Source organism: Natrix helvetica (genome assembly GCF_964273705.1).
Source record: "Natrix helvetica genome assembly, chromosome: 1".
In the NCBI taxonomy this organism is placed as follows: Eukaryota; Metazoa; Chordata; class Lepidosauria; order Squamata; family Natricidae; genus Natrix; species Natrix helvetica.
In genome coordinates this window covers 46,531,844-46,558,561 of record NC_138548.1, presented here as the reverse complement: position 1 = coordinate 46,558,561, position 26,718 = coordinate 46,531,844, and the positions used below count along the sequence as shown (strand labels likewise).

The 26,718-nt window shown below is 37.3% G+C and overlaps 1 protein-coding gene across 1 annotated transcript in view; it reads right to left on the bottom strand.

Moving 5' to 3' along the window:
* Nucleotides 1–26,665, bottom strand: part of TRIP11 (thyroid hormone receptor interactor 11) — a 45,104-nt gene extending 18,439 nt beyond the window's left edge. The window contains exons 1-10 of the mRNA XM_081939577.1: nt 26,237–26,665; nt 16,667–16,743; nt 16,407–16,517; nt 14,135–14,401; nt 12,002–12,070; nt 11,393–11,558; nt 9,191–9,511; nt 7,417–7,457; nt 4,569–4,757; nt 925–3,954 (exon numbers count right to left, since the gene is read on the bottom strand). Coding sequence (XP_081795703.1) covers nt 925–3,954; nt 4,569–4,757; nt 7,417–7,457; nt 9,191–9,511; nt 11,393–11,558; nt 12,002–12,070; nt 14,135–14,401; nt 16,407–16,517; nt 16,667–16,743; nt 26,237–26,378 — 4,413 coding nt within the window. The 5' untranslated portion in view covers nt 26,379–26,665. The remainder of the gene's footprint in view (nt 1–924; nt 3,955–4,568; nt 4,758–7,416; nt 7,458–9,190; nt 9,512–11,392; nt 11,559–12,001; nt 12,071–14,134; nt 14,402–16,406; nt 16,518–16,666; nt 16,744–26,236) is intronic.
* Between the last annotated feature and the right edge of the window lie 53 nt (nt 26,666–26,718).

The window sequence follows — 26,718 nt, the reverse complement described above, 5'->3', positions numbered from 1 at the left end:
CAAGATAAGCAGATTTTGTTTGTTTGAACAGGCAGAAGACAAGAGTTCAAAAAAAATGTGGCCACCCACCAATTTTATTTTCTGCTGTTGCCTATGCAGCTCACGTGGATTCCCAAAACATTCTTTTAAGTAAAATTGATTTGACAGACTGAAGTTTTGCATTATGCCAACTTCCCATACATGTAAATTAATTAAAAGACCTTAAGAATATAAGCACAGCCCTGTGAGGAGTTGATGATCATGATGATAATAATAAATAATATAGAGATAGTCCTTGATTTACAAGAGTTTGTTTAGTGACCATTTGAAGTTACAACGGCACTGAAAAAAGTTACTTATGACCATTTTTCACACTTCTGACCGTTACAACACCCCCATGGTCACATGATTTGCAATTGGAGGCTTAAAAGCTAGTTCATATTATTCATGAGAAGGCTGCAGTGCCCCTGGGTCACGTGGTCACTTTTTGCAACTTTATGACAAGAAAAGACAATGGGGAAGCCAAATTCACTTAACAACCATGTTACTAATGTAACAACTTCAATGATTCACTTAACAAATGTGGCAAGAAAAGTCATAAAATGGGGCAAAATTCACTTAACAAATTTCTCACTTAACAATATAAATGTTGGGCTTAATTGTGGTCATAAGTTGACTATTAAATTTATATGTTGCATGTCCATCACATCCAATTAAGGCCCATCTAAATTTGCCATTTTGTTTCTCCTATGGCCAACCAGAAAATAATTCAAGTCAGGTGGCCATTCCCAGGCCCCATTTCCCTTACCTATGCTCTGAATTCACTTTCCGAATTCAGCATAGGAAATGGGAATCCTACATCAGAGTTGAAGTAACGTGACATAATGGCAGTCACATTTCCTATCATATAACTTTGATGCAGAAGAATTCAAACTCATCGCATACCTGTTCTCTTTCTTTCAACATCTTTTCAAACGTAAGCGCTTTCTCCTTCATGGAATTATGTTCAAATTCCTTCTCCCTTAACATGATTGAAAACTGCATGTTGGTCTCTTGTAGTGCTCGGAATTCTGTGTCTTTTTCCTGGCTTTTTGCTGCTATTCTGTCATTTTCTTCCTTCAGTTTACAAACATCCATTTCTAAAATCAGCGTTCTCTCTTTCAGGTTAGTGACGCTTTGCTTCAGCAGCTCATTTTCACTCTCCTTATTACCAAGATTTTCTCTCAGAGAAAGCAACTGGTCACCTTTTGATTTTATCAGCAGATCTTTTTCTTTGAGGGACATCTGTAAAATGTCAGATTTTTCCTTTAACTGCTTTATTTCCAAGCCAAATTCCTGTTGACACTTTCTTTCGACCTCTGATGATACAGCCATAGAATCAGACAGTCTCTGATTATTTTCTTGTAAAGTCTGGATAAGCGAATCCTTTTCCTGCAATGTTTTCTTCATGAATTCTAGCCCCTCGTTTACTGATTTACACTCACTGTCAAACATCTGAGAAGAAGTATTACTGGGAACTTCGAATGATTTCCCCTCAACAGTAGAAGTTACCAAAGGTGGTGGTGTTACCATGTCAAGCTTTCCAAGAATTATATCCCGGGTATTATTAAGGTTTCCTATGCTCTGCTGAACTTGGGCTAATTCTTGAGTAAAGGTTTTTAACTTTTTCTCATTTTGTTCATAGCCCTGTATTAAGCCATTGTACTCTAGCTGTAGGTGGGAATTGTTTTCACTATCAACTGAAATTTGTACCTGAAGTTTTTGTAGTTCTTCTTGGAGATGACCAGACTCATGCTGCATATTTTGAACAGTAGTCATTACTTGTTTCTTCCACTCTTCCATTTTCTTTACTTGCTGTTTTAGTGTGTCACGTTCGTGCAAAAGTTCCTCAAACTGATTACTATTAATTCCTTGTAACTCACTGCCTGAGTTTATATTGGAAGACTGCAGGACAGTTAATAAAGTTTGGCATTTCTGACTTAAAGCATCAATCTCAATATCTTTCTCTCGGATGATACGGGATAAGTTCTTTATAGTTTCTCGAGACATATCATGACTGCTACTTTCAAATTCGCTGGATAGTTTTTGGTTTTCTTCTAGTAACTTTTTGATGGCTGATTCCTTAGCTGCAACAATATCCACTAATTTATGATAGTCTGTTTTTAACTGACTGTTTTCTCTAGTTTTTTCACTAAGAACTGCTAGCACTTGTTCCCTTTCCATGGCATAGGCCTGTAATTGCTGTTGAAGGAAAAGAACATCTTGCTTGTAAGCTGGGGAGGAAACCGTTGCATGCAGTGCTTGTATTTCTAAGTTTTTCTCTTGAATGATCTGGGTAAGTTTGCCAACTTCATCGTTAGATAACTGGTCAATCTGTCTACTTAGCGAAACGTTCTTTTCATTCAGAAGCTTGATTTCCCTTTCTCTCTCCTTAATGCCTTTTATCAGCCTTTCAATTTCAACCTTAGATAGGTCATGCTTCTCATTCCCATTTTCACCATTGAGTGCCTGAACTTTAGATTCCTGAAAAAGATCAGGAGGGTCTTGCTGAATTCCCTTTCTTTGGTTGTTTAGTTGTGTCTTCATTTGTTCTACTGTTCTCTGCAGGCTTTGGATTTCTTCATCCTTCTCCATGCATACCTGCCTATGTACTATGTTCATTTGTTCATGCTGAAATTTGGATTCCTCTGTTTCCTTTTTGTATTCTTGTAGGGATTGCTGCAGTTGAGCCATTTTCAAGTTCTGATCCTCAAATGTCTTTTTGTTTAATTTCACCTCTTCTTCCAGATTATTTTTAAGTATAGTTACTTGTGTTATTTCTGCTTCAAGTTCTGTGATGATATCCAAGGTTTTGCGCTCAGCCAAAGGAGGGGACCTACTTTGTTGTTCTTTTAATCGCTCATTCTCTTCTTTCAAATGACTGGTCTCTTCTTTCATAGCTGAAAGACTTTTCTCCCTTTCCTCTAAATTCTGCTTCAGTCCTTCAATTCTTTTCATGTTCTCAATATAATCTTCATGTTGCTGCTCTAACTCAAAAACTCTGACTTTAAATTTTTCAACAAATACTTCTTTCTCTTTTATGAGCTCTGTCAGTTGTTTTTGCCCATCTAAGCTAGTGGTTAACATCTCTTTAGTTTCTTCATGATCTATTTCCATCTGTTCAATGTTCCTTTTGAGATTTGCTATCTCAAAGTCTTTGTCTTGAGAAAGTTTTACTAACCGTTCATGTTCATATTGTAATGCAGTGGTATCCATGTTACGTGCATTTGATAACTCTTCAATGGTCTGTTCATATTTATGAGCCTGCTCCAACAATCGTTTTTCAGTCTGGTTTAATTCTCTTTCTAACTGTCCCTTCTCAAGTTTCAAAGCTTCCAGCAGAGTACCTTTTTCAAAATCAATTTTACTCTTCTCACTATTAGCTATTTGCAACTGCTGTTTAAGTTCCTCACATGCTAAATGAAGTCTTCCCTTTTCTGTTTGAAGATTCATGATGGATTTCTCCAAATCTGTATTTATTAGTTTATTTTTAGAAATTTGCTGCTTCAGGTCTGATATTTCTTCTCCTCTTTCAGTGACTGAATGATCTTGATAACTATCACATTTTTGACATATCTTGGTTAATTCACTTTTGAGAAGAGAACATTCTTCTTCTCTTTCAGTTAGATTTTTCTTTAATTCTATAATTTCCTGTTCATTTTTGGAGCTATAATGTTGGGATATTTTAAGTTGCTCTGTTAACTCTTTTATTTTATTTTCCTGGTGTTGGTTAGCCATGTGCAAATCATTAAGGTCAAGTGAGCATTGATTCAATGCTTCTTTCTGGTTTTGCACCTCTTTGCTCATTTCCATTTTCTGTGCCTCCAACATAGAAATTGTTTTTTCCCCAGATTTTACATCCCGTTTTAGCTGCCTGATAACTTCAGTGGCTTCTGCATTTTGTTTGGCTAGTTGTTCCTTTAACATAATCATGTGCTAAAATAAAATAAAAATATTTTTTATTTATGACATACAAGTAAAGCTTTAAGTCAAAATACTCTTATTTCACAATGTTTTCAAAGCATTGTATTTATGTTACTGTAAAGTACCAATATCATTCCACAAAGAAATAAACTCTCTAGCAACACTTCATTTTACCATTTTCTTTAACTAGGAAAAATTGCCTCCTCTTTTACAGAAGACTGACATTCAGGGTTTCATTAATTCCCAATTCATGATACTGGCATTTGTTCAACTTGTTCAATCAGAGCAAGGGGAGGGAGTATTATTTCAAGAAAATCTGTTAGGGGTTATATGGGGGAGGAGACAAAGTCACAGTCAAAAATTACTGGAGTTATCTTTTTGCTTTCCCCCTTTCCAATGTATCTTTTCATCTTTTCTTTTTTTTTCAAAAATGCTAATTCCTCTCTTTCCAGGAAAAAGTAAATTATACTACTTAAGAGGTCTGAAGAGGGGTTTTGAAATATTAAAAAAAAAGTTGACCAGGAAAGCCTAGAAACTCTTATAGTTTTGTTGCACAAATATTTAAACACAAAAGCACATCTTTTGTAAATTACACAGTATTCTTGCCCCTCCCTTACATTTCTCACCTGGGTAGCTTCTTGGTTCTGCTTGTCCAGTTCTTCCAATTCCGCTATTAGAGTTTCTTTTTCAGCACTGCTTTCATTCAATTCACTTTGTTGTTGTTTCTTTAGCATGTGTTGTAGCTGATTTTCCAAGTTCTGTCCTTTCATAGTACTAACAGGTTGTAAACTTCCCATTTCTTGGTTAACTTCTCCCTTAATTTAGACACAAAAAAGATCTTAAATTTAATAGGATAAAGTCAATTTGAACATAATTGTTTAAAGACTTTTTTTTTCTGAAATAAACAGCAAAGGAGTGATTACATTTTTAATTTTAGAAAGTTTCAAATGGACTCAGGGACAGGTAAATATGAAAGAAGCTTTTGGATTCTTAATTATAAGAATCCTTTCTGTTGGAAAAACATGGTAGGAAGGGACTTTGAAGGTTAGATACTAGAGGGAAGTAAAAGGAACAAAATATTATAATTAAAGGAGAAGAACATTCGATATCCTGAAGGATATTTTTGAACAATAGACCTTTAATGTTGGACATATTTAAAGTTATTTTTGAACAATAGATCCAGAAATGAATTCTAAGGGTGTAGAGATATGATGAGTTTAAAAGATGTTACAGAAGAGGAAAAAGTTCTATTGAAAAAGCCTGAGACTGATCTGAAAGAAGGTTTAAAGATACAAGAATGATATGAAAAAAGATGCTACACTGGACACAAAAAAGAAACTGGTTGATGCCTTAATAATTAAAAAGGATATTCAAATAACAAACCAAGAGAGTGATCAGATTAATTTTCCTATACTGGATTTACAAAAGAGGGATGTTAAAGTTTGAAGAATTGTGTTAGAAAAGACAAAGAGAAAAATGAAAAGATTTCAAATTTTAGACCATTATATGAAAAGACTAAAGATTCAGATTGCTAAAAGTAAATGGAAGGAATATAAAGTTGGTTTATTTGGTTAAAATAGCTATATTGTTGTTTTTGTAACCCTTAATGACTTTTGTTGATCGAGACTGAAATGATGAGGTTTTTAAGTATTTTTTAATGGAATGGTAATTTATGGAATGATGGAATATGGGAAGAAAATATCATTTGTTGAATTTTAAGAAAAGGTGGTAACTTGCTAAAATTCTTTATATTTGTTCTCTTTATATTTGTTTTCTCTTCCATTTTATTATATTATTTTTCTTTCTTTTCTATTTTTCTTTTTTCTTTTTTTCTTTTGCACCTTCATTTTTTCTTTTTTGTTTTGTTAGTTGCAATTTTTAATAAAATTACTATTAAAAAAGGACTTTTGTGTGTTCAATAACTGATCCTCTGAATTACTTGCCTTATTCCAAAATGACTTAAGTTCAAATATTTGCCTGATGCTAGATTGAAAATAAAAGAGTATACCTTTGTGGAAAATGTAAGCCAATGACTTCTTAAATGATATGTGTATACTTAAGGGGGAAAAGGGGGAGGGAAGAGGAAACATATTGAGTTACAGAAACCAAAGTAAGGCACATTACTTGGAGTTGTTTATGTTTACTCATACTGTAGCTCTGATATAGAACTGAGCTACATTTAATATTTACTTTTGATTTTTGTCATAATTGGTTGAACTATAATTGTCTTAACTTAAGAAATCCTAAAAAAGCTTTGTTCTTGTAGTGCTTTATAAATTTTAGTATTATTTATGTCCTTTTATAGTGATCTAACATCTCATAGCATTTACATAATTCATTGTAAAAGTATTTGTAATTTGATAGGGTCTGATGTTTTTTAATTCCTGTATTCTGTAATTTTACATTAATAATATTCTTTTTATCTTATTTTAGTCTATCAATATGATTTTGTTTAATTCAGACTGAAGTGATTAGTTATATAGTTATATTAGTTATCAGTTTTGGAAGGTTACTGGTTCACAACTGTTGCTCTAACAATTTTTTATTTATATAAGAACACTAGCTTTCCTAACATCTTAAAATGTAACAAAAATCTAATTATACTTACAGCATAGTTTTTGCATGCTATATTGCACTATAGTCCATTTGATGCAGAAATGTTATAATTATTGGCAAACAACAAAATAAACATATAGTGCTTATTTTCATTTATCAAATGTATATGGCCACTCATCTCACATAAGGTGACATTAGGCAGTGTACAATAAAACTAACAATTGGAACATAAAACCCATTAAAACAATTAAATTAATTAAACATAATTAGCAACATGTTTGCATGGAAGTAGAACTTATAGTGTGATAAAAGGGGTAAAGCAAGAACTACAGACCAAAAATATAGATAACTAAAGCTTGCATTTATATGAATACAAATAATTATTCATAAGAACAATAGTAGTGCCAATTTAAAAAATACGTAGTACCGTGTTTCTCCAAAAACACAACCAACCCCAATAATAAGCCCAACCCTAATTTTTGGGGGGTGGGCCTAATATTACCTCTACCCCGAAAATAAGTTTGGGGGGATAGGTGTGGCCAGCATGAGTGGCGGCGCAGGGGGGAAACTGTCTGGCTGCAGCCCGCTGGTTCCTTGTGGCAGCGCAAATACCACTTTTGCCCTTCTCTTTCTGGGCGCAGTGCTTCTGCTTGTTGGGCCGCTTATAGCTCACCAAGTCCAGCCTGCTGCACCTCAAAAAAAGTAAGACCGCCTCGAAAATAAGCTTCAAGTCTAAAAGAAAATAAGACTCGGTCTTATTTTCTGAGAACAACTGTCTTTACTATAATCAAAATAGAACCAGGTTTCTTGATTTCAAAAGCTTAATCTCATATAGCAAATATTTACTCCTATACAATAATAATACAATTTCAGGAACATTATTTTTTATTATTTTTATATTACCTTTTACATAGTTACCTGATTTAATGTTTTCAGTTTTGTTATTTCACTTTCTGCATCTGTAAAAATGTAAGCAGAAAGTTCATTGAAACAGAGAATTCAAGTTGTTAATAAAATATTTCTTCAGATTTTATTTATTAAGTTTATATGCCGCTCATCTCACTCTGAAAAGTGACTCTGGGCAGGTTACAATTAAAATTATAAATATAACAGATATTATAAAGATTAACTACAAAGAGAAGCAGGGAAAAAAAGGAAGATCAATAAGGCAGTAGCATCTTCTCAGTTAATCCACTAACAACTTCCAACTTGGAGCACTCCCATTAAGGTCCCTGGATAACAGGCAGAGCTAGGTTTTATCTCTTTTCCAGAAAGCCAAAAATATGGGAGCAGACTTCAACCCAGGTAGACCTCAAATATAGACATACTTCATAACGTGGAGGTTATGTGTACCACTCTAGGAGCAGCTAAAAATGGCCAGTGGCAGATTCTACACAAACTATACCTTCCAAACACTCTTCATGGATAGCTCCTTGCAATTGTCCAAAAGGGAAGGTGATTAAGGCATGAATGACTGAGTGCATGTTCTCACGATCCAAGAAAGGGTGCAAGCAAGAGTTGTAATTCCAGGACGACTCCAAGTTGTGCAACTTTATCTAGAACTATAGATGATGAACTCCCAGATCCCAAGAAACTCTGCAGTCACTCTCTCTTACCAGGATTCAGCTGAAGCCCATTGTCCCCATCTAGACCCCTACAAATTCCAGCACCATGAGGGCAACTTCAGCATCATTTGAAGATATCTTGTCCCACGGTGTCCGATTATCTCACCCAGTGGTTTCATGTAGATACTAAAAAGAAGCGGAGCAAGTGCAATCCTGCAGCACCCCACAAAGGACAATCCATGGGCTAGACCTCTTACTCCCTATCAACCCTGACTGGGACCAGCTTGGAAGAAGGAGCTGAATCAGCAGAAAACTGCATCCCTCAACCCCAAATGCTGCAGCTGACCCAAAAGGATACTATGGTCAATGATACTAAAAGCCGCCCAAAGATCAAAGAGATCCAGATGGAGGCACTACCCATATCCCACTCTTGCTAGAAATCATGTATAATGCAACCAATATTATTTCTGTCCCAAACTAATCAAACAGGCCCGAAACCCAACTGGAAGGGTTCTAGATAATCCATTTCATCCAGGATCCTCTGGAGCTGCAATGTGACCACCTTTCTACCACCTTCCCTAAAAAGGGGAGGTGAGAAACTAGATGAAAAATTGTCCAGATAGGTGGAGTCAAGTGATGGTTTCTTGAAATATACTGATAAAAGTACAGCAACAATTAAATATGACAAGTCAATTTATTATCATCTTTTGTATCATTTCAAAACAATTTGGGGTAGGAAGAAAGACAGCCAAAAGAACTGTTTTTCAATATAATAAAGTACAGTAATACAAATAGGCCAATGGGTTTGGGGTTTGTTCCCCCTTAAACTTCTTTTTCTAGAAAGGCTTGATCATCTCTTTTTAGGTATGAATATTTTCCTCACATACAATACTTGGGCTAGGAATCAAAGAGCAGTATAGGAATCGACCACTGTTCAGCTTTCTTCTTTGAGCAGCAGCTTCTAATGCTGAAAGATGCAGAGGAAACCACGAAAGGAAAGTACCAGAATAGAACACTGCTAAATGAAGAAGCACTTTGTGCATAAATCTCCAATCTTTGTTTCATGGAACTGTGTTCAGATGCTAACATACAATATATCATATGGTGAATTTGCAGTGGTTTCATACCAAGTAGTGCTTGTTGCAATCGTTCCACTTCAGCCTTCAACGGTTCTTCTACAAAACTAGGGACTTCCTCTACTTTTACACTGGCTTGTTTTTCAGGAATAGATATTTGGCATTCAGATTTTAGACTTTCGTATTCTTCTCTTACTTGATTTTTCTCTTTTTTTACAAATTCAAGTTCTTTCAAGAGAATATCTTTCTCCTCTTCTGCTGAAGACAATTGTTGACTTAAACATTCCACTTTATTTTGTAAGTCACTCAGGTTTGGTGGTTTTGATCCATTTTGTAGATCTATTTCAGAAGACGCTTCAGTATTTCCACCAACTAAGCAAGGAAACATAAATTTATATTAGAACCCAGAAGCACTGCATAATAATGCTATAATTATTATATTGGGTACATAAATAAAAATAACAAAGTTAAAACATTAATTAAAATATTTTGTAAAATTAAATATTTCTTAATTTCTTCTGCATGAAAATTAAAAACAAGTATTTTGCAAAGCTTTTTTGCAGCATTTCTACTGGTACTGTCAAAGTTTATTTATAGAAACTCACAGCCAGGGTTTGGTTAAATTAGAATTTTCACTGCCAATGATAAGGAAGCAATGTACTTGCTTGCTTATTGCACTACAAAAATGTCTGGATTGTCTATATTCTCATAGTTTTAAATTAAGCTTTATTTCTCATGACCTACTGATTTAATGGATACTTTTCCATTAGTAGTTACAATGGATAGTAGTCATTACAAACACAGCAGGCATTCTGTGTTTATAACATGAAGAGAGATGCATTGCAAGGCCTTTCTTTTGGATTTGCAAATATTGCTAAATACTTGAAACAGACATAATATGTCCCGCATGCATATCTTCATTACTTTTCCTCTTTTGCACTGTAGAGAAACTACACAGAAAACCATAGATATTTTGGATATCTTTAATAGTATAAAACGGAGAACACATGAATATGAAGAACTAGGAAGTACCAACATCATTAATGCCATTAATGCCAAACAACTATACCCTAAGTTTTAAAGAAGTTAACTGAAGGATCATCCATTAATTTTATCAATGTTTCACTTTATGTAAAAATCTTATTTATGAATGAAATTTGTAAGGTTGCCCAACTCATAGTTATGACTCTAGGTGAGCTATATACACAAAAAATAGACAAAATGAAACAAAAAATGAAAAGTAATAGAAAAGCAAAATATCAACAACGATCATAAAAATAGTTAAGGATGGATGAGAGAGGTAATCACTCTACAGGAAAACAGGCTCAATTACCACCCATCCTGTCCAATATATAAGAGAAAAAGCATGCTTTCACAACTCTACAAAAGGCCAACAGTTTTGGGATTATCTGAATCCCAGTGGATGAAATTCCAAGGCTAACAGGAGAATCAATGTTTCCTACATCCACATATGCCACTATTACTCTGAGATCCTGCTCTACTTCCACCACCTCAATGTACTTCACACACTCAATGGCTCAAGTCAGACCCTTAATTGCAATAGTAGCCATGAATTCCTAAACTATTTCCAACTTCATGCTCAAGAAAGATAGATTTGTTTGTTGGTTTGTTTATTCATTCATATATTTATCATATTTATACAAGACCATAAGCCTGAGAACCTCAACCATCAATGTGGCCATGGTGTCCATTCATTCCCACATTTATAAAGCTCTCTTTTACTAATTTTTTTAGTATTTGTGTCACAATGTTGCACTTTGGTACTTAACAGGCAAAGCATGTATCATAACATTATAATAGATATTTCATCATCCTGACAAAATCTTTGTTTTCTGTAAGATGTTTGTATGGTAGCATCAAATCTCTGAAATAATCCCAACTACAAAAATATTTCTAGCATTGGAAGTACAGCATTTCCAGCTTCAGGACTAGGCATATTTATATTTCCAAGGATTTTAACTGGCCATATCATTTCACTGATTATAACGAATGTTTCCTGTTTCACAAATGTTATAGTTCCAGTTTTTCTTACGAGAACTGTACTGGTTAGTTAGAAGGGTTATACCTATGAAGATATTATTCATTTTGGGTGCTCAGCAGTCTAGAATTTTCAAATTATACAAACTACTGCTTGGAATAAAATTATACTTGAAATCAGGTACTCTTTTTACATGCTTAATATGATAATAACTTTTTAAAAATCCTTTTGGAATTCTTAAGAACAAACAAAACCTTTCTGTAATTGATCCTCCAATTCTTCTATTCGTTCCTCATATTCACTTAGTTCTTCTCTATGACGTCGGCTTATGTCGGTTAATTTCTGATGGTGTGCATCTTGCAATACTGAAAGCTCATGCTGGTGCTCGTCTATTTCTTGGCTCAACTTGTGTTTCAGTTCCTAAAATGTGTAATTAATGAAAAATAAATGTCATGACTTGAAAGTTTAAAGTTCATTATGGTTTTAAATTTTAAATTTAAAGTTTAAAGTTCATTCTGGGATACTTAATTCATTAACAATGCAAAATATCTGAAGACTGACTCACTTATAAAGGAAAAAATTAAACTTTCAGAAAAAAAATGTCCATGAGTGATTCTGATGTTGTACCTTGTTGTTTTATTAAGGAACACTCAAGAGATACAATGCAAATCGTTGCTTTCCTTCATAAGAAAGCATTATTTCTAAATATTTCAAGATGTATATTTATATTCATAGTCATATTCAAATATTTTATTCAAAATAACTTCAAAAAGCATTCATAAATGTCCCTGCATTAGAGGATTATCCATAGCAATTATGAGTGATCTCACTTAGGAAAAGAGGTGGGTGTTGTTGTTTTTTACCTTGATAATATTTTGCAGCTTGCAGATTTCATTTTGATCTGTACTGTTTTCTCCTTGAGGCTTAGAAAACTAAATGCGATGATGGAGAAAAAAGATTTAAAATGCTGAAAGTAGTTTAGGCTTAACAAATTTAAAAAATGGTGTGCAGCAGCAACAAGGCAGGATCTTAAGAAAATTATTCTTGAACGGTGTATAATAAATCAAAAGTTTCAAGCTATATGATGAGTGTGGCCTAGTGAAGTGAACACCAGAACCCACCGCAAGGATTAAACATGTGTCTTATGTTATACAAATTACATCTGTTAGCTTCAAATCAGTCAATAATTTAGGAGCTTCATAAGCTAAAGCTCAACTCTATGTGCAGCAGTTTACAATTTGCCTTTTCTTCCCACACTGCCCCATTAAACATACTGAAGCAATGCATTCCCAATATAAACTTATGATTCATGTTTATGCTGAAAGATGAAACTTTTACAGAAATATACACAGCTAATTATTCAGAAATCCTGATGCTGGGGGGGGGGGAGCTGCAACATAGTTATCAATGTTGGTACAGGTAATCCTCAGCTTACGACCACAATTGAGCCCAAAATTTATGCTGCTAAGTAAGAAATTTGTTCAGTGAGTTTTGCCCCGTGTTACGACTTTTTTCACCACATTTGTTAAATGAATCACTGCAGTTCTTAAATTAGTAATACAGTTGTTAAGTAAATGTGAGTTGGTTGTCAAGCATATGAATGTAAATCATATGACCACTGGGATGCTGCAATAATCATAAGTGAAAAATGGTCATGCCATTTTTTTCAGTACTGTTGTAACTTTGAACGGTCATTAAATTAACTGTTGCAAGTTGAGGACTACCTGTATATTTTTTATTCATTGCCACAAATTGTAATGATATACAATTACAATACAAACCTGCAGAATCGTGGACTCTGAATCAAATGTTAAAAAGAACACTGTCACAGGAAATTGCCTGTGGAACTCAGGCAAGTTCCATTAATATTGAATTTAGAAATGAGATAATTAATAATACCTCTCTTACTAAGTCATACTGCCATTTAAAGGAAAAAGGCACGGAGCAGGTCAGGTGGAGCTGCCTGGTTGGGGAGTGGAGAATCATGACTGCTTAAGTGGCTGCCACCGCCACCAGCAGCTTGAATGCCCCAACTGAAGCCGGAGTTCATCACTCCGGGAGAGAAATGAGAGGCCCTGCTGTCCCGCAGAGCCTGCCACTACTTGAGTGGGGAGGAAGAGGAGAAGAATGGCAAGACCCAGGGAGCAGGTCAGGCGGGGCTGGCTGGTTGGGGAGGGGGGGATCATGGCTGCTCAGGTGACTCCTGCTGCCCCTGCCACTGCTAGCAGCATGAGTGCCCCAGCTGAATCAGGGATCGCAGTCTCTCTCTCTCTCACCCACACAGTTTGAAGAGCCCCCCTCCTCCCTCTGTCTCCCTGCAACGGTAGTTGCAGCGCTTCAGTGCCTGTCTGGCGGGGCACTCAAGTAAGCTAGTGCAGGTTAGCTCCACGCCCCCTGCCTAACTTAGTCCTCAACTCCCCATCACCTCGCTTTGTGGCCACTGCACCAGTGCATTGCTTAGTCTCCTGCTAGGTTATGGCGGCAAGCAAGGAGAAGTGACGAAGAATGAAGAAAGGCAGTGGGGGGGGGGGGGAGGATGAAGCAAGGCAGGGGGTGTGGAGCTGCCCCATCCTGGCTTACCTGAGGGCCCTGCAGCCAGGCCACCCATATCAAACCCTCAACCACCATTCCACACCTCTTCACTAACCTGCTTTCCAGCTCCGGCAACTAAAGTAGCCTGTGGGACTACAGTAAAAAAAATAGTTCAGATCTTCCAACTTCTCACAGAAAAAAAATGATCTCGTGATGTTGGAAGGTCTGAACTATTTTTTTTTACCATAGTCCCATAGACTACTGGCGATGGAGAACTGACCCTGTGCGCGCATGCAGGGATTGAGTGGGCCGGGCCGAAGAGACACGGGTCAGACCTTATAGTTTCCATGATGGCATGCAGGCTGAATCCGGCTTCATTGTGGGCTGGATCCGGCCCCCAGGCCTTGAGTTTGACACCCCTGATATATGTAATCTATATTATGTTAATCTGAGAAGAGACACACCTGTGCAATCTGCTTCCAATGCTCAACTTCAGATTCGAGCCTAGAAATTTCACTGGACAGTCTGTTTATTTCTTGTTGAGACCAGATCACATCTCCAAAATCCATATCATCTCTATGAAAATCAGAAGAATGATGTCTAACAACAGGAACAAAAGAAGCTGATGGAGAAACAACTGGTTTTAACTGTGATGACTGAGCAGCTGACTGCATTTTCTGTAGTTGCTCCTGTAAAGCATTCTGCCTGGCTTTAAGATGGCTGATTTCCACCTAGATCAAGACATGTACATTTCAGTAAAGAAAATGTTCAATCCAACATTAACTGTGACTTTTAATTTTAATTTCTCTTTTAAATATTGTTTAATTTAGCTAACAGATACTAAAATTATCCTTATTGCATTAAAATATTTCATTAATTGTACCATTTTCTCTTGTTTCATTGTAGGAATCCCTTAAATTAAGACCAACTTCTTTCAATTACATGAGCATGTCCTTGTCAGTTTTTGTCAACAACGTAGTGGTTATACACTACACTCTTGAGACTTTTATTTCTGGCTTCCCAGGATCGGATTTGGTTATCTCCCATCTGAAAACTAATCAAGCCACTTTTACTTATCTTGTTCATAATAGACTAGAATAATAGAGTTGGAAGGGACCTTGGAGGTTTTCTAGTCCAACCCCCTGCTTACGCAGGAAACCACTTCAGACAAATGGTTATCCAACATCTTAAAAACTTCCAGTATTGGAGCATTCACAACTTCTGGAGGCAAGTTATTCCACTGATTAATTGTTCTAACTGTCAGGAAATTTCTCCTTAGTTCTAAGTTGCTTCTCTCCTTGATTAGTTTCCAGCCACTACTTCTTGTCCTACTCTCAGGTGCTTTGAAGAATAGACTCCCTCTTCTTTGCAGCAGCCCCTGAGATATTGGAAGACTGCTATCATAGTTCAAAGTCTTTATTGTCATTGTACTTCATGTATACAACGGAATTGGTTATCATGTCATCCCTAGTCCTTTTTCATCAGACTAGACATACGCAGTTCCAACAACCATACAGCAATCTTATATGAATAATATCATCAAGGCTGCTGAATAGTACCACTTATGTGATTATTTTTTCATCAGAATCCTACAATAATGCCTCCATGAAATCAATTACCATATTTTTCGTACTATAAGATGCACCTAGTTTTGGGGAGGAAACAAGGAGGAAAAAAATCTGCCTCTGCCTCCCAGTAATTTGCCTCCTTGTATCAAACAGCAAACAGCCTCGTCAGTTTCTGCACAGCCTGATTTAGCACAAGCAATTGATTCACGGTTGGATCTGCCTCCCGGAATACCGCATATCAGTTGTTGAAACATAGTCTATGCTGTACTGGTTTTTACATATCTATATACCATATTACTAGGGTTCAATACTCTAGAGAAATTTTAACAATCTCCCTGAACTAATTCAGGACTTCATAAAGAACAGTATGAAAATTCCTGTTTCAAAAAAAATTCTATTACCAATGAACCATAAGCTTCCTTAAACATAAGTAGAACCAGGGACGTGCGGTCAGGGAAGGAAGAGCCTCACCGCTCTCATCATGAAAAAAAAAAGGGGGGGAAAGGGAAAAGGCGCTGAGGAGCCTCGGGGAATGGGACTGTGCGAGCCGCGGTCCCCTTCATGTTGACTCAGGAAGGCAGAGAATGGGACCACGTGTGCAGGACAGAGGGAGGTGCAGGAGGCTCCTCTAGCCTCAGCCTCCCTCCTGCACATGTGGTCCCACTCCACGCCTTCTGTCGGGTTCTGACGCCAGAGCTCATGTTCCAGGGCGAATGCGCATGAGCGAGCGGCTCCCTTCCTCGCACTGAGCAATGGCAGGTTTACGGGAAGTTGCTCGCGAAAGCAGAAAGTGCGACAGACTTTTCAGACCGTCGGCTACCGTTTCCCTGCCAGCTCGCTCGCGAAAGGACCCTGGAAACCGTGTTGTGGCCGGCACCTTGTTAAGAATTCCCCGCCTTCCTAATGACGTCACCAGCCTCACCAGCCATAAACCTCACCGTACGTCACTGAGTAGAACAATATAAAGACAATATAAAGAATATCTTGTTATGCCGATTCTTAACAATTCAAGGTAAAGTATGACTTGTAGAAAGGTTTGATGCCACATAACACACCTTTACAAGAAACAGCCATGTTGCACGCCTGTCTTTACAAAATAGGTTGCCATCCTATTGTATATAAAGTCACAAAATTAAATGTTGTTCAACTAGTTTGAGCCATCATTTACCTCTTTCTGCTGTAGCTGATTGCGGTAATCTATAGATTTTTGCTTTATCTGAAGCTCTGCTACTTCGTTCTTTTCTTCAAGGTCATTACAAAACTTTTTCAACCTGTCGTTCTAGAGAAAAATGCATTGAAACATTAATAAACAAGAGCCTAAAACTAATTTAACCCAGAGTACATACTAGGTCTGACTCCCAAACACAAGAACAAATATGTATTTTTTTTCTATTTGCTTTTATTTGTTTTTCAGAAATAGCATCTTACCTCTGATCGCAGTGTGGAATGAAGGCTTTCTACATCTCTCAGACTATTGTCAGATACAGGAAAATCAACTGCAGCACCTGAAAAGAGCAGGAAGGGACAGAAGAGGAAGATATTATATATTCATTCTCTCTCCCCCCCCCCCTCTCACCTACACACACACACACACACACACACGTACACACACTCATTACATCACCACAAGTACCAAACATGGGATTTCTGTTTAATTCTAGGGAGATGAAAGTGCCTCACTTTAAATGACTTTTAATATCTTTTGCAGATAACATTGAACAGATCTGCCTTTACATTTCAACATTAAGCCAACAGTGAGATGTGGCTCCAAAAATGCAAATGCACCAAAACAAATAGAATTGTGGAACTCACAATAAATAGTTATTCAACTGTATCTTTCTTTAAATAGATTTCCACCCTTGAGTCCTGCACTTTTTGAACAGAAAAATTTATGATAGGTTCAGACCAATCAATAAGAATGATTAGGGGACTAGAAACTAAGTCCTATGAAAAGACATTAAAAGAGATGAGCAAGTTTAATCTAGAAAAATATATCCAAATGGGGGGGATACAATAGCACTGTTCAAATCCCAATGATGTCATACATAAGGTCAAGAATTGCTCTTTCTCATTCCAAAGTTCCAACACAGAAGCTTTACTAGATATCACCAAAACAAAAAAGAAAACAAAAAAACAAAAAAACTGCCCAACAGTAAGAACAGTGTGACAGTGGAACCAAATACCCAACAAAGTGCCAGGCTCCTCTTTCATAAATTCCTCTTCATTTTGCTCTTTTTGTTCAACAGAAGGCTAGACTGCAATCCATCTGGTATTCCTGCATTGAACAGATGTTAGACGCAATAGCCTAAATGACCCCTTCTAACTGTATGATTGAATGACTAAATCAGTTAGGCAAGACTCAACCCAAAATTAAGGAAGATTATCTACTGTATATATCTCCTTTAGATGAGGTGAGGTATATTCCATCCTGCTTTAAAAAAGCAGTTATAAGTCTACTCTTGGAGAAACATCTCCTTGCATCAGAAGATTGAGCAATTATAAGTCAATTTCAAGCATCCCATTTCACAAAAGCAACTGAGAATTTAGCAGCTTCACAATTCCAGGTGCTTCTGGATACTGTTTATAAGGCTAATTTCAATTGGACTTTCAGTTGGCAAAGCCACAGTGGCCAAAAATTGGAAGAGACCAGGTTGCATACAATAGCAAAGAACTGAAATCTAACAAACTGTACAAACAATTGCATAATATCCTAATTTCTCATGCTAGAGAAATATAATACTTAGGTTCGTCCAATGTAGATTTGAGTCCTCTAGGTAAAGGGAAATATTAGACATTCAAACTGTCTTTAGAAAAAACTGAGAAAGAAGATACATTATTGCAGAGGCATGCTGTATAAATGAGAAAGCCAAAAATCCTCAAAAGTAGTCAAAATATGCTTTACTTACTACACAAAACCTTTGAGTTGCGTCAGCTCTCAGAATGTCCTTAAGAAAAAGGAAATCCCAGAATATTATACTGTCCTCATGCCAAATCTATGTGCAGGACAGATAGCCACAAGCCAAACAGAACATGGCAAAACAGACTGGCTCTAGTGTGGTCAAGTAATAAGAAAGACTGCATACTCTCTCCTTATTTATTCAAGCTATATTCTAAATACAGGTAGTCCTTGTCTTACGACCATTCATTTAGTGATTATTCAAAGTTACAACAGCATTAAAAAAAGCAATTTATGACCAATCCTTGTACTTAGGACCATCACAACATTGCTGTGGTCACCTGAACATCATTTGGATGCTTAACAACCAGCAGGTATTTATGATGTTTGCAGTGTCCCAGGGTCACATGATCATCATTTGCAACCTTCCCAGCTGGTTTTGGACAAGAAAAGTCAACAGGGAAACTGCCAGGAGGTTGTAAGACACAGTCATGTGATCTCTTGCTTAGTGACCATGGCACAAATGTTTATAAAATCAGATGTAATCGTGTGGAACCTGATTTTTTATTAAAAAAAAGTTTTATTGGTTTTTTCAAGTATTTTGGGGAAAAGGGTACATAAATGTGGAGAAAAATTTTGACAGCTACATCATAGGGAAGCTGGTACTCGTGTGGAACCTGATTTAATGACCGCCTTCCTTAACAACAAATGTTCTGGCCCCAATATTGGTCATATGGCAAGGAATACTTGTATACTGTATATTGAAGGGAGATGAATTGGAAACGATGAGCATAGTTTTAAAACTGAAGAAAGAAACATGAATAATCTTCCCCATGGGGTTAACGTAATTTAGATAATTGCACAGCCACCCAGTCATTGAGAGTTGGGTGGCATACAATTTTTTTGTTGTTGTTGTTGATGATGATGATGATATTATTATTATTATTATTGCATCAACAGAATTGTATCACAGCGGCCAGTTGTTTCGCCGGATTTGGCATTAATTACTAGTCGGGCCCCACCAAGGGGCCTAGGACGTTGTAACGTATTTTCGTAATATGTGTGCGGATCCAAGCAGTGCGGCCTTTTGCATTTGACTGATGGTGATTTTGTCAAGTTTTAACTGTTTCAAATGTAATTCCAGTGCTTTTGGAATAGCACCCAGTGTGCCGATTACCACTAGAATGACCACTGCTGGTTTGTGCCATAATTGTTGAATTTCGATTTTTAAGTCCTGGTATTTCGAGATTTTTTCATATTCCTTCTCGGCGACCCTCCTATCACCTGGTATTGTTGTAACCTTATTTTTCTCAACCAGTGTGATGTCTGGTGTATTATGCACCAGTATTTTATCCGTTTGTATGCGAAAATCCCACAAGATCTTGACCATCTGACCCTCGACAACTTTTCCAGGCTTATGTTCCCACCAGTTTGTTGCTGTTTTAATATTATAATTTTTGCACAAATTCCAGTGGATCATTTGTGCCACTGAATTGTGCCGCATTTTATAGTCAGTCTGCGCCATTTTTTTACAGCAGCTGAGTATGTGGTCAACAGTTTCATCAGCCTCTTTGCAAAGTCTACATTTGGCATCATCAGAGGATTTTTCGATTTTGGCCTTAATGGCATTTGTTCGGATAGCTTGTTCTTGCGCAGCCAGGATTAGTGACTCTGTTTCTTTCTTTAATGTACGCTGTTAACCATAACCAAGTTTTTTCACTGTCCACTTTATCTTTTATGTTTTCCAGAAATTGGCCATGCAATGCTTTGTTCTGCCAACTCTCCATTCTTAATTTTATCACATCTTTTCTGTATTCTTGTTTCGTCTGTTGGGCCTTCAATAGATTTTTGTTCTTTACTTCGATTAATAGATGTTCTTGACTTTCTTTTAAATAATCAGCCAGTGCATGTTTTTCTTCTTCAACTATTTGCTTCACTTGTAATAATCCTCTGCCACCTAATTTTCGGGGTAGGTATAGTCTATCAATATCACCAAGTGGATGTAAACTGTAGTGCATTGTCATTAGTTTCCTGGTTTTTCGGTCCAAAATGTCCAAATCAGCTTGTGTCCAGTAAACTACACCAGCTGTGTATCTTATAACTGGTATTGCCCAGGTGTTTTATTAGGTGTTGTAATAATAATAATTATTATTATTATACGATTGTATCACAGCGGCCAGTTGTTTCGCCGGATTTGGTATTGATTACTAGTCGGGCCCCACCCAGGGGCCTAGGACGTTGTAACGTATTTTCGTAATATACGTGCAGATCCAAGCAGTGCGGCCTTTTGCATTTGACTGATGGTGATTTTGTCAAGTTTTAACTGTTTTAAATGTAATTCCAGTGCTTTTGGAATAGCACCCAATGTGCCGATTACCACTAGAATTACCACTGCTGGTTTGTGCCATAATCGTTGAATTTCAATTTTTAAGTCCTGGTATTTCACGACTTTTTCATGTTCCTTCTCCTCGACCCTGCTATCACCTGGTATTGCGATGTCTATGATTGTAACCTTATTTTTCTCAATCAGTGTGATGTCTGGTATGTTATGCGCTAGTATTTTGTCTGTTTGTATACGAAAATCCCATAGGATCTTGACCATCTGATTTTCGGTGACTTTTTCAGGCTTATGTTCCCACCAGTTTGTTGTTGTTTTAATATTATAATTTTTGCACAAATTCCAGTGGATCATTTGTGCTACTGAATTGTGCCGCAATTTATAATCAGTCTGCGCGATTTGTTTACAGCAGCTGAGTATGTGGTCAACAGTTTCATCAACTTCTTTGCAGAGTCTGCATTTGGCATCATCAGAGGATTTTTCGATTTTGGCCTCAATGGCATTTGTTCGGATAGCTTGTTCTTGCGCAGCCACGATTAGTGACTCTGTTTCTTTCTTTAATGTACCTGTTGTTAACCATAACCAAGTTTTTTCACTGTCCACTTTATCTTTTATTTTTTCCAGAAATTGACCATGTAATGCTTTGTTCTGCCAACTCTCCATTATTATTATACGATTGTATCACAGCGGCCAGTTGATTCGCCGGATTTGGCATTGATTACTAGTCGGGCCCCACCCAGGGGCCTAGGACGTCGTAACGTATTTTCGTAATATACGTACAGATCCAAGCAGTGCAGCTTTTTGCATTTGACTGATGGTGATTTTGTCAAGTTTTAACTGTTTTAAATGTAATTCCAGTGCTTTTGGAATAGCACCCAGTGTGCCGATTACCACTGGAATTACCACTGCTGGTTTGTGCCATAATCGTTGGATTTCAATTTTTAAGTCCTGGTATTTCACGACTTTTTCATGTTCCTTCTCCTCAACCCTGCCATCACCTGGTATTGCGATGTCTATGATTGTAACCTTCTTTTTCTCAACCAGTGTGATGTCTGGTGTGTTATGCACTAGTATTTTGTCTGTTTGTATACGAAAATCCCACAGGATCTTGACCATCTGATTTTCGGTGACTTTTTCAGGCTTATGTTCCCACCAGTTTGTTGTTGTTTTAATATTATAATTTTTGCACAAATTCCAGTGGATCATTTGTGCTACTGAATTGTGCCGCATTTTATAGTCAGTCTGCGCGATTTTTTTTACAGCAGCTGAGTATGTGGTCAACAGTTTCAACAACTTCTTTGCAGAGTCTGCATTTGGCATCATCAGAGGATTTTTCAATTTTGGCCTTAATGGCATTTGTTCGGATAGCTTGTTCTTGCGCAGCCAGGATTAGTGACTCTGTTTCTTTCTTTAATGTACCTGTTGTTAACCATAACCAAGTTTTTTTACTGTCCACTTTATCTTTTATTTTTTCCAGAAATTGACCATGTAAGGCTTTGTTCTGCCAACTCTCCATTCTTGATTTTATCACATCTTTTCTGTATTCTTGTTTCGTCTGTTGGGCCTTCAGTAGATTTTTGTTCTTTACTGTGATTAATAGATGTTCTTGACTTTCTTTTAAATAATCAGCTAGTGCATGTTTTTCTTCTTCAACTATTTGCTTCACTTGTAATAATCCTCTGCCACCTGATTTTGGGGCAGGTATAGTCTATCAGTGTCACCACGTGGATGTAAACTGTAGTGCATTGTCATTAGTTTCCTGGTTTTTCGGTCCAAAATGTCCAAATCAGCTTGTGTCCAGTTAACTATACCAGCTGTGTATCTTATAACAGGTATTGCCCAGGTATTTATGGCCTTGATTGTATTTCCACCATTTAATTTAGATTTCAAAATTTTCCTAACTCTGTTGGTGTACTCTCTCCTGACAATATTTTTTACTTGTCCATGTTTGATGTTATCCAACTGCAAAATGCCTAAGTATTTGTAGGCTTCATTTTCGTTGCATTTAATTAGTTGGCCATTGGGCATTTCAATTCCCTCACATGTAGTGATTTTGCCCCTTTTTATGGATACAGTGGCACATTTTTCCATGCCAAACTGCATTGAAATATCGGTGCTGAATACTCGGACTGTGTTTGTCAGTGATTGGATTTCTATTTCTGACTTTCCATAGAGTTTCAAATCATCCATATATAATCAATGTGAATTTTTTTCAGCTTCTTTGGCTGTTTGGTAGCCTAATTTCATTTTTTTTAAGATTACTGATAGTGGGATCATCGCGATGATGAAGAGAAGAGGTGAAAGTGAATCACCCTGGAAAATTCCTCGCTTGATATTAACCATTCCATAGTTCTCATTCCCTACTGCCAACTCAGTTCTCCATTGTTTCAGTTCTCAGTTCTCCATTATTATTATTATTATTATTATTATTATTATTATTATTATTATTATTATTATTATTATCATCATCATCATCATCATCATCATCATCATCATCATCATCATTCAAATTATTTGCAAGATCTAGTAATAAAATAGTGAAAAACTAGGACTGTAGTTAATTAAAAAGACCATGTCAATAGGTTCAGTAAACAGCCTTAGAACTGACAATGAAGACACAGAAATAGTGGATATTTTCTGTTTTAGGATCAGCTCTCTACAGTAAAGGAACCATCAGTAAAAACAAAACACTACAAGCTAGAACTTAGCAGGTATAAATGAAATATACAGCATCTGATTATATTTTCCAAATAAACTTTGTAAAAGATAATCAGATGCTATAACATGTCATTATCTATAAAGATTAGAATCATATAAACATTGGCTTTCCTTGTGACATTCCATAGATGTGAAAGATTGACCTTTGAAGAAGCAGAATAGAAAGAACACTAAATTTTGGGGTTGGAAAAACAATAAATAGCAATGAAAACAAACAAATGGATCAGGGAATAAATCAGAATTCTTAGTCAAGGTGTAAATGACCAGGTTCAAGCTGTAAGAATTTGGATGCATTATGCAAAGACCCACATCCCCAGATAAATCCATAACATTGGGAAAAGAAGAAAGAAAGAGGCTAAGAGAGTAACTAGCAATAACTAGCAATAAGAAGGATGGAGCTGATTACAATAGCAATTGTAAAATAGCTATTGTATTGTATTATTGAATACATCACTGAGAAACTTTAAAAGGCCAGACTAAAGACAAGAGCATCCTGAAGAAAGTCTATCTATATGTTTGCAAAGAGAGGAAACAAACTTAAGACCACATAATCCATCAATTAATCTTCAATTTAGCTACTGAGGTCCTTTCTAACCAATCTGCCAGATTAATTTCAAATCTGGAACTATAATGCCAATCATCTGGTCTGCCTCTTTGGCGTACAGATTCATCCAGACTGTTTTTCTTGTTTGGCATCATATTTGTAACACTCAGACTATAGAAAAAACAACATTTCCCTACAGGGACAACTATCAAAACAAGCCCAAAGCAGATAAGACAGAAGGCTATATAAGCCCTCCCAACCAACTTTATTTCTTCAGAATAAAATAAAGAACTTCTACATCAAATTATGATATCTTAGAGGTGACTTTATTAATACATAATTGTTGGGAAGGCCACTTCCATGCAAGAAAAGAATGAGTACTATACAAATAATGAGGTACAGAAAGAACCTATTATTTTTTTAGTTTCAAGAAATTACTTTGCGACAGTTTACTACCTTGTATACCTATGGCCTTTTCTTTGGATCCTAAAATGGAGAATAGAATCTATTCTATAACCTGTATACTGTGTATATTAATTAGCAGCTTTTCTTAAAAGAAAGTAATCCATATGGAAGAAAACACTAATCTGTACAGGAATTATTGTCTTATATGAATGTAATACCATAATAATACTTATAATACAGGTTTTGGACTTTGGCACTTTCTCTCTCTTTTATCCCATCAGTTGTTATATAGCTTGCTATGGGGGGGGGGGAGGTTGTCTATGTTCAGATTCATCTGGTGTGTAAGGTGGACTGTAAAACCTTGACCACTTTCCATATGGATTACTTCAACATGCTGTATATGTGGCTGCACTTGAAGACTTCCCAGAAGCTACATCTGGTCCAGAAAATGGTGGTGCATGAAGTTATCAGTGCCCCTAGGTTTACCCATATGAGACCTCTGTTGTGTGAGCTGCAATGACTCCCAGTTTCCTTCTGGATGCAAGTCAAGATGCTGCTTATTACCTTTAAAAGCTTATATGGCACGAGGTCAGGTAATCTGCAAGACTGCCACTCCCTACTAGACTAGATAGGGTCTAGGGACTAGGGAAGTCCTGTTCCTAGTCCCTTCCCTTAAATATTGCCATCTTATGGCTCTAGGAAGTAAATATTTTCCGTGGCAGTCTTTACCCTCCCAGCCTTCCTTAAAGTTCTGGGATAGTTTTAATTTATATATATATTAGGTTGCTTTCATTGTTGACCGAGAGACACCCAAAGTTTGATATAAGTCAAGTGGCTACAGTATATAAATATTTTAAATACGTATTTTTCAGTGTATAAGATGAACCTTTTTTCCTCAAAAAGAGGCTGAAAGTCTGAATGCGTCTTATACATCAAATACAGCATTTTTTGTCTACCAAAGCCCCGCCTCCTTCACCAAAATGGCAGTGCATATCTTTATGGAGGCTTTCAGAGAGCTCCTGGGGGCTGGGGAGGGCAGAAATGAGCAAACAATGTGCCTTTTTTGTCTCCCCAGCCCCTGGCAGCACTTTCTAAGCCTCCATAAGGCTATGCATGCAATTGTTTTGCTCGTTTTCACACACCCCCGAGCACTCTGCAAGTCCCAGCAAGGCTATTCATGCCTTATTTTTTGGGAAAATAAGCAGGCCCGTTTTGGGGAGGTTTGCAGAGTGCAAAAACTTTTTTTTTCCTTTTGGAAAGCTCTTTAACTGATTGATGAGAATTACATTGATCAAGTGCTGTGCCAGCAGAAACAAAGTCTTAAGTGCTGCAGATTGTCAGCGATTTCCTTCTCCAGCACATGGATAAATACACCTGGAAAAATCTACCTACCTACCTACCCTCTCTCTCTCCCTACCTACCTACTATATTTCTCTCTCTCTCTTTCTCTCTCTCTCTATCCCTCTACCTACCTACCTACCTACCTACCTACTCTTTCTCTCCCTATCTACTGTATTTCTCTCTCTTTCTATTTCTCTCTCTATCCCTCTACCTACACTCTCTCTCTCCCTACCTACTGTATTTCTCTCTCTCTCTCTCTCTCTCTCTCTCTCTCTCTCACCTACCTACTGTATTTCTCTCTCTTTCTCTCCCTCTCTACCTACCTACCTACTTTTTTTTAAAAAATGCCTCTTCAAAACCTTGGTGTGTCTTATACTCCGAAAAATAAGTATATAATGAAAGTTGCAGTTCCAAGTTCTTTGTAGTATACCAGGTGAGAAATATTCTTTTGCTTGCTTGTTTGCAACATTCAGAGTTGTTATTGTTTAAGGGACAGAGGCTGAATTAAAAAAGAAAACATCCTACATTCAAAACAACTGCCTTCCTGTCTTTCAGAAGTACCTGGTCCAAGATCTCTTCCTTGTTTTTCCCACATAAGGGAAACATATGCCACCATTCTCCACCTGCAGGACAAGAATCCCCATTGCCAAATCCGAAAACCTCTAACCTGTCATATCCTAACCTTCTGGGTCTTTGCCACTTGATCCTAACCCTAACCCACCCACCCACCCCATCCCCATCGCCGCCTTTTCTTACCTCCCACCTCTTCTGTCCCTTCTAACAGCATATCCTTGGTGAAGCTGGAGATTTGCCCGGTCAGTGTCGACAAACTGCCTCCGACCTGTCCCACCAGGGACTGGCCGAAACCCGCACCGAGTCCCCCCAGCCACGACGACATCCCAGTCCAGGCTCAACACAGTCCTCGGGGAAAGAGAGAAAGCACGGCAGTAACAATCAGCTGGGGTCTCCGACGCCGCTTTCCCCCACCCAAGTCGGGTGCGTCCCTTCGGTTTAGCCGCTTCAAGCAGAGCAACAAGCTGCCGGGTGACTTTTTGGGGTGTAAAAAAGCTCTTATCGTAGGATTTCTACCGGCCAGCCGTCACGACCGAGGTTGTTCAATCAGCTGTAAGGCCTCCAGATCGAGCTGCCACCTCAACGGCCGCCATGACACCTCCAGCTCATCATAGAGCACCACAGGGTAGAGCGCCCTGTTGGCGTCTCAAGAAACAAAGGTCGAC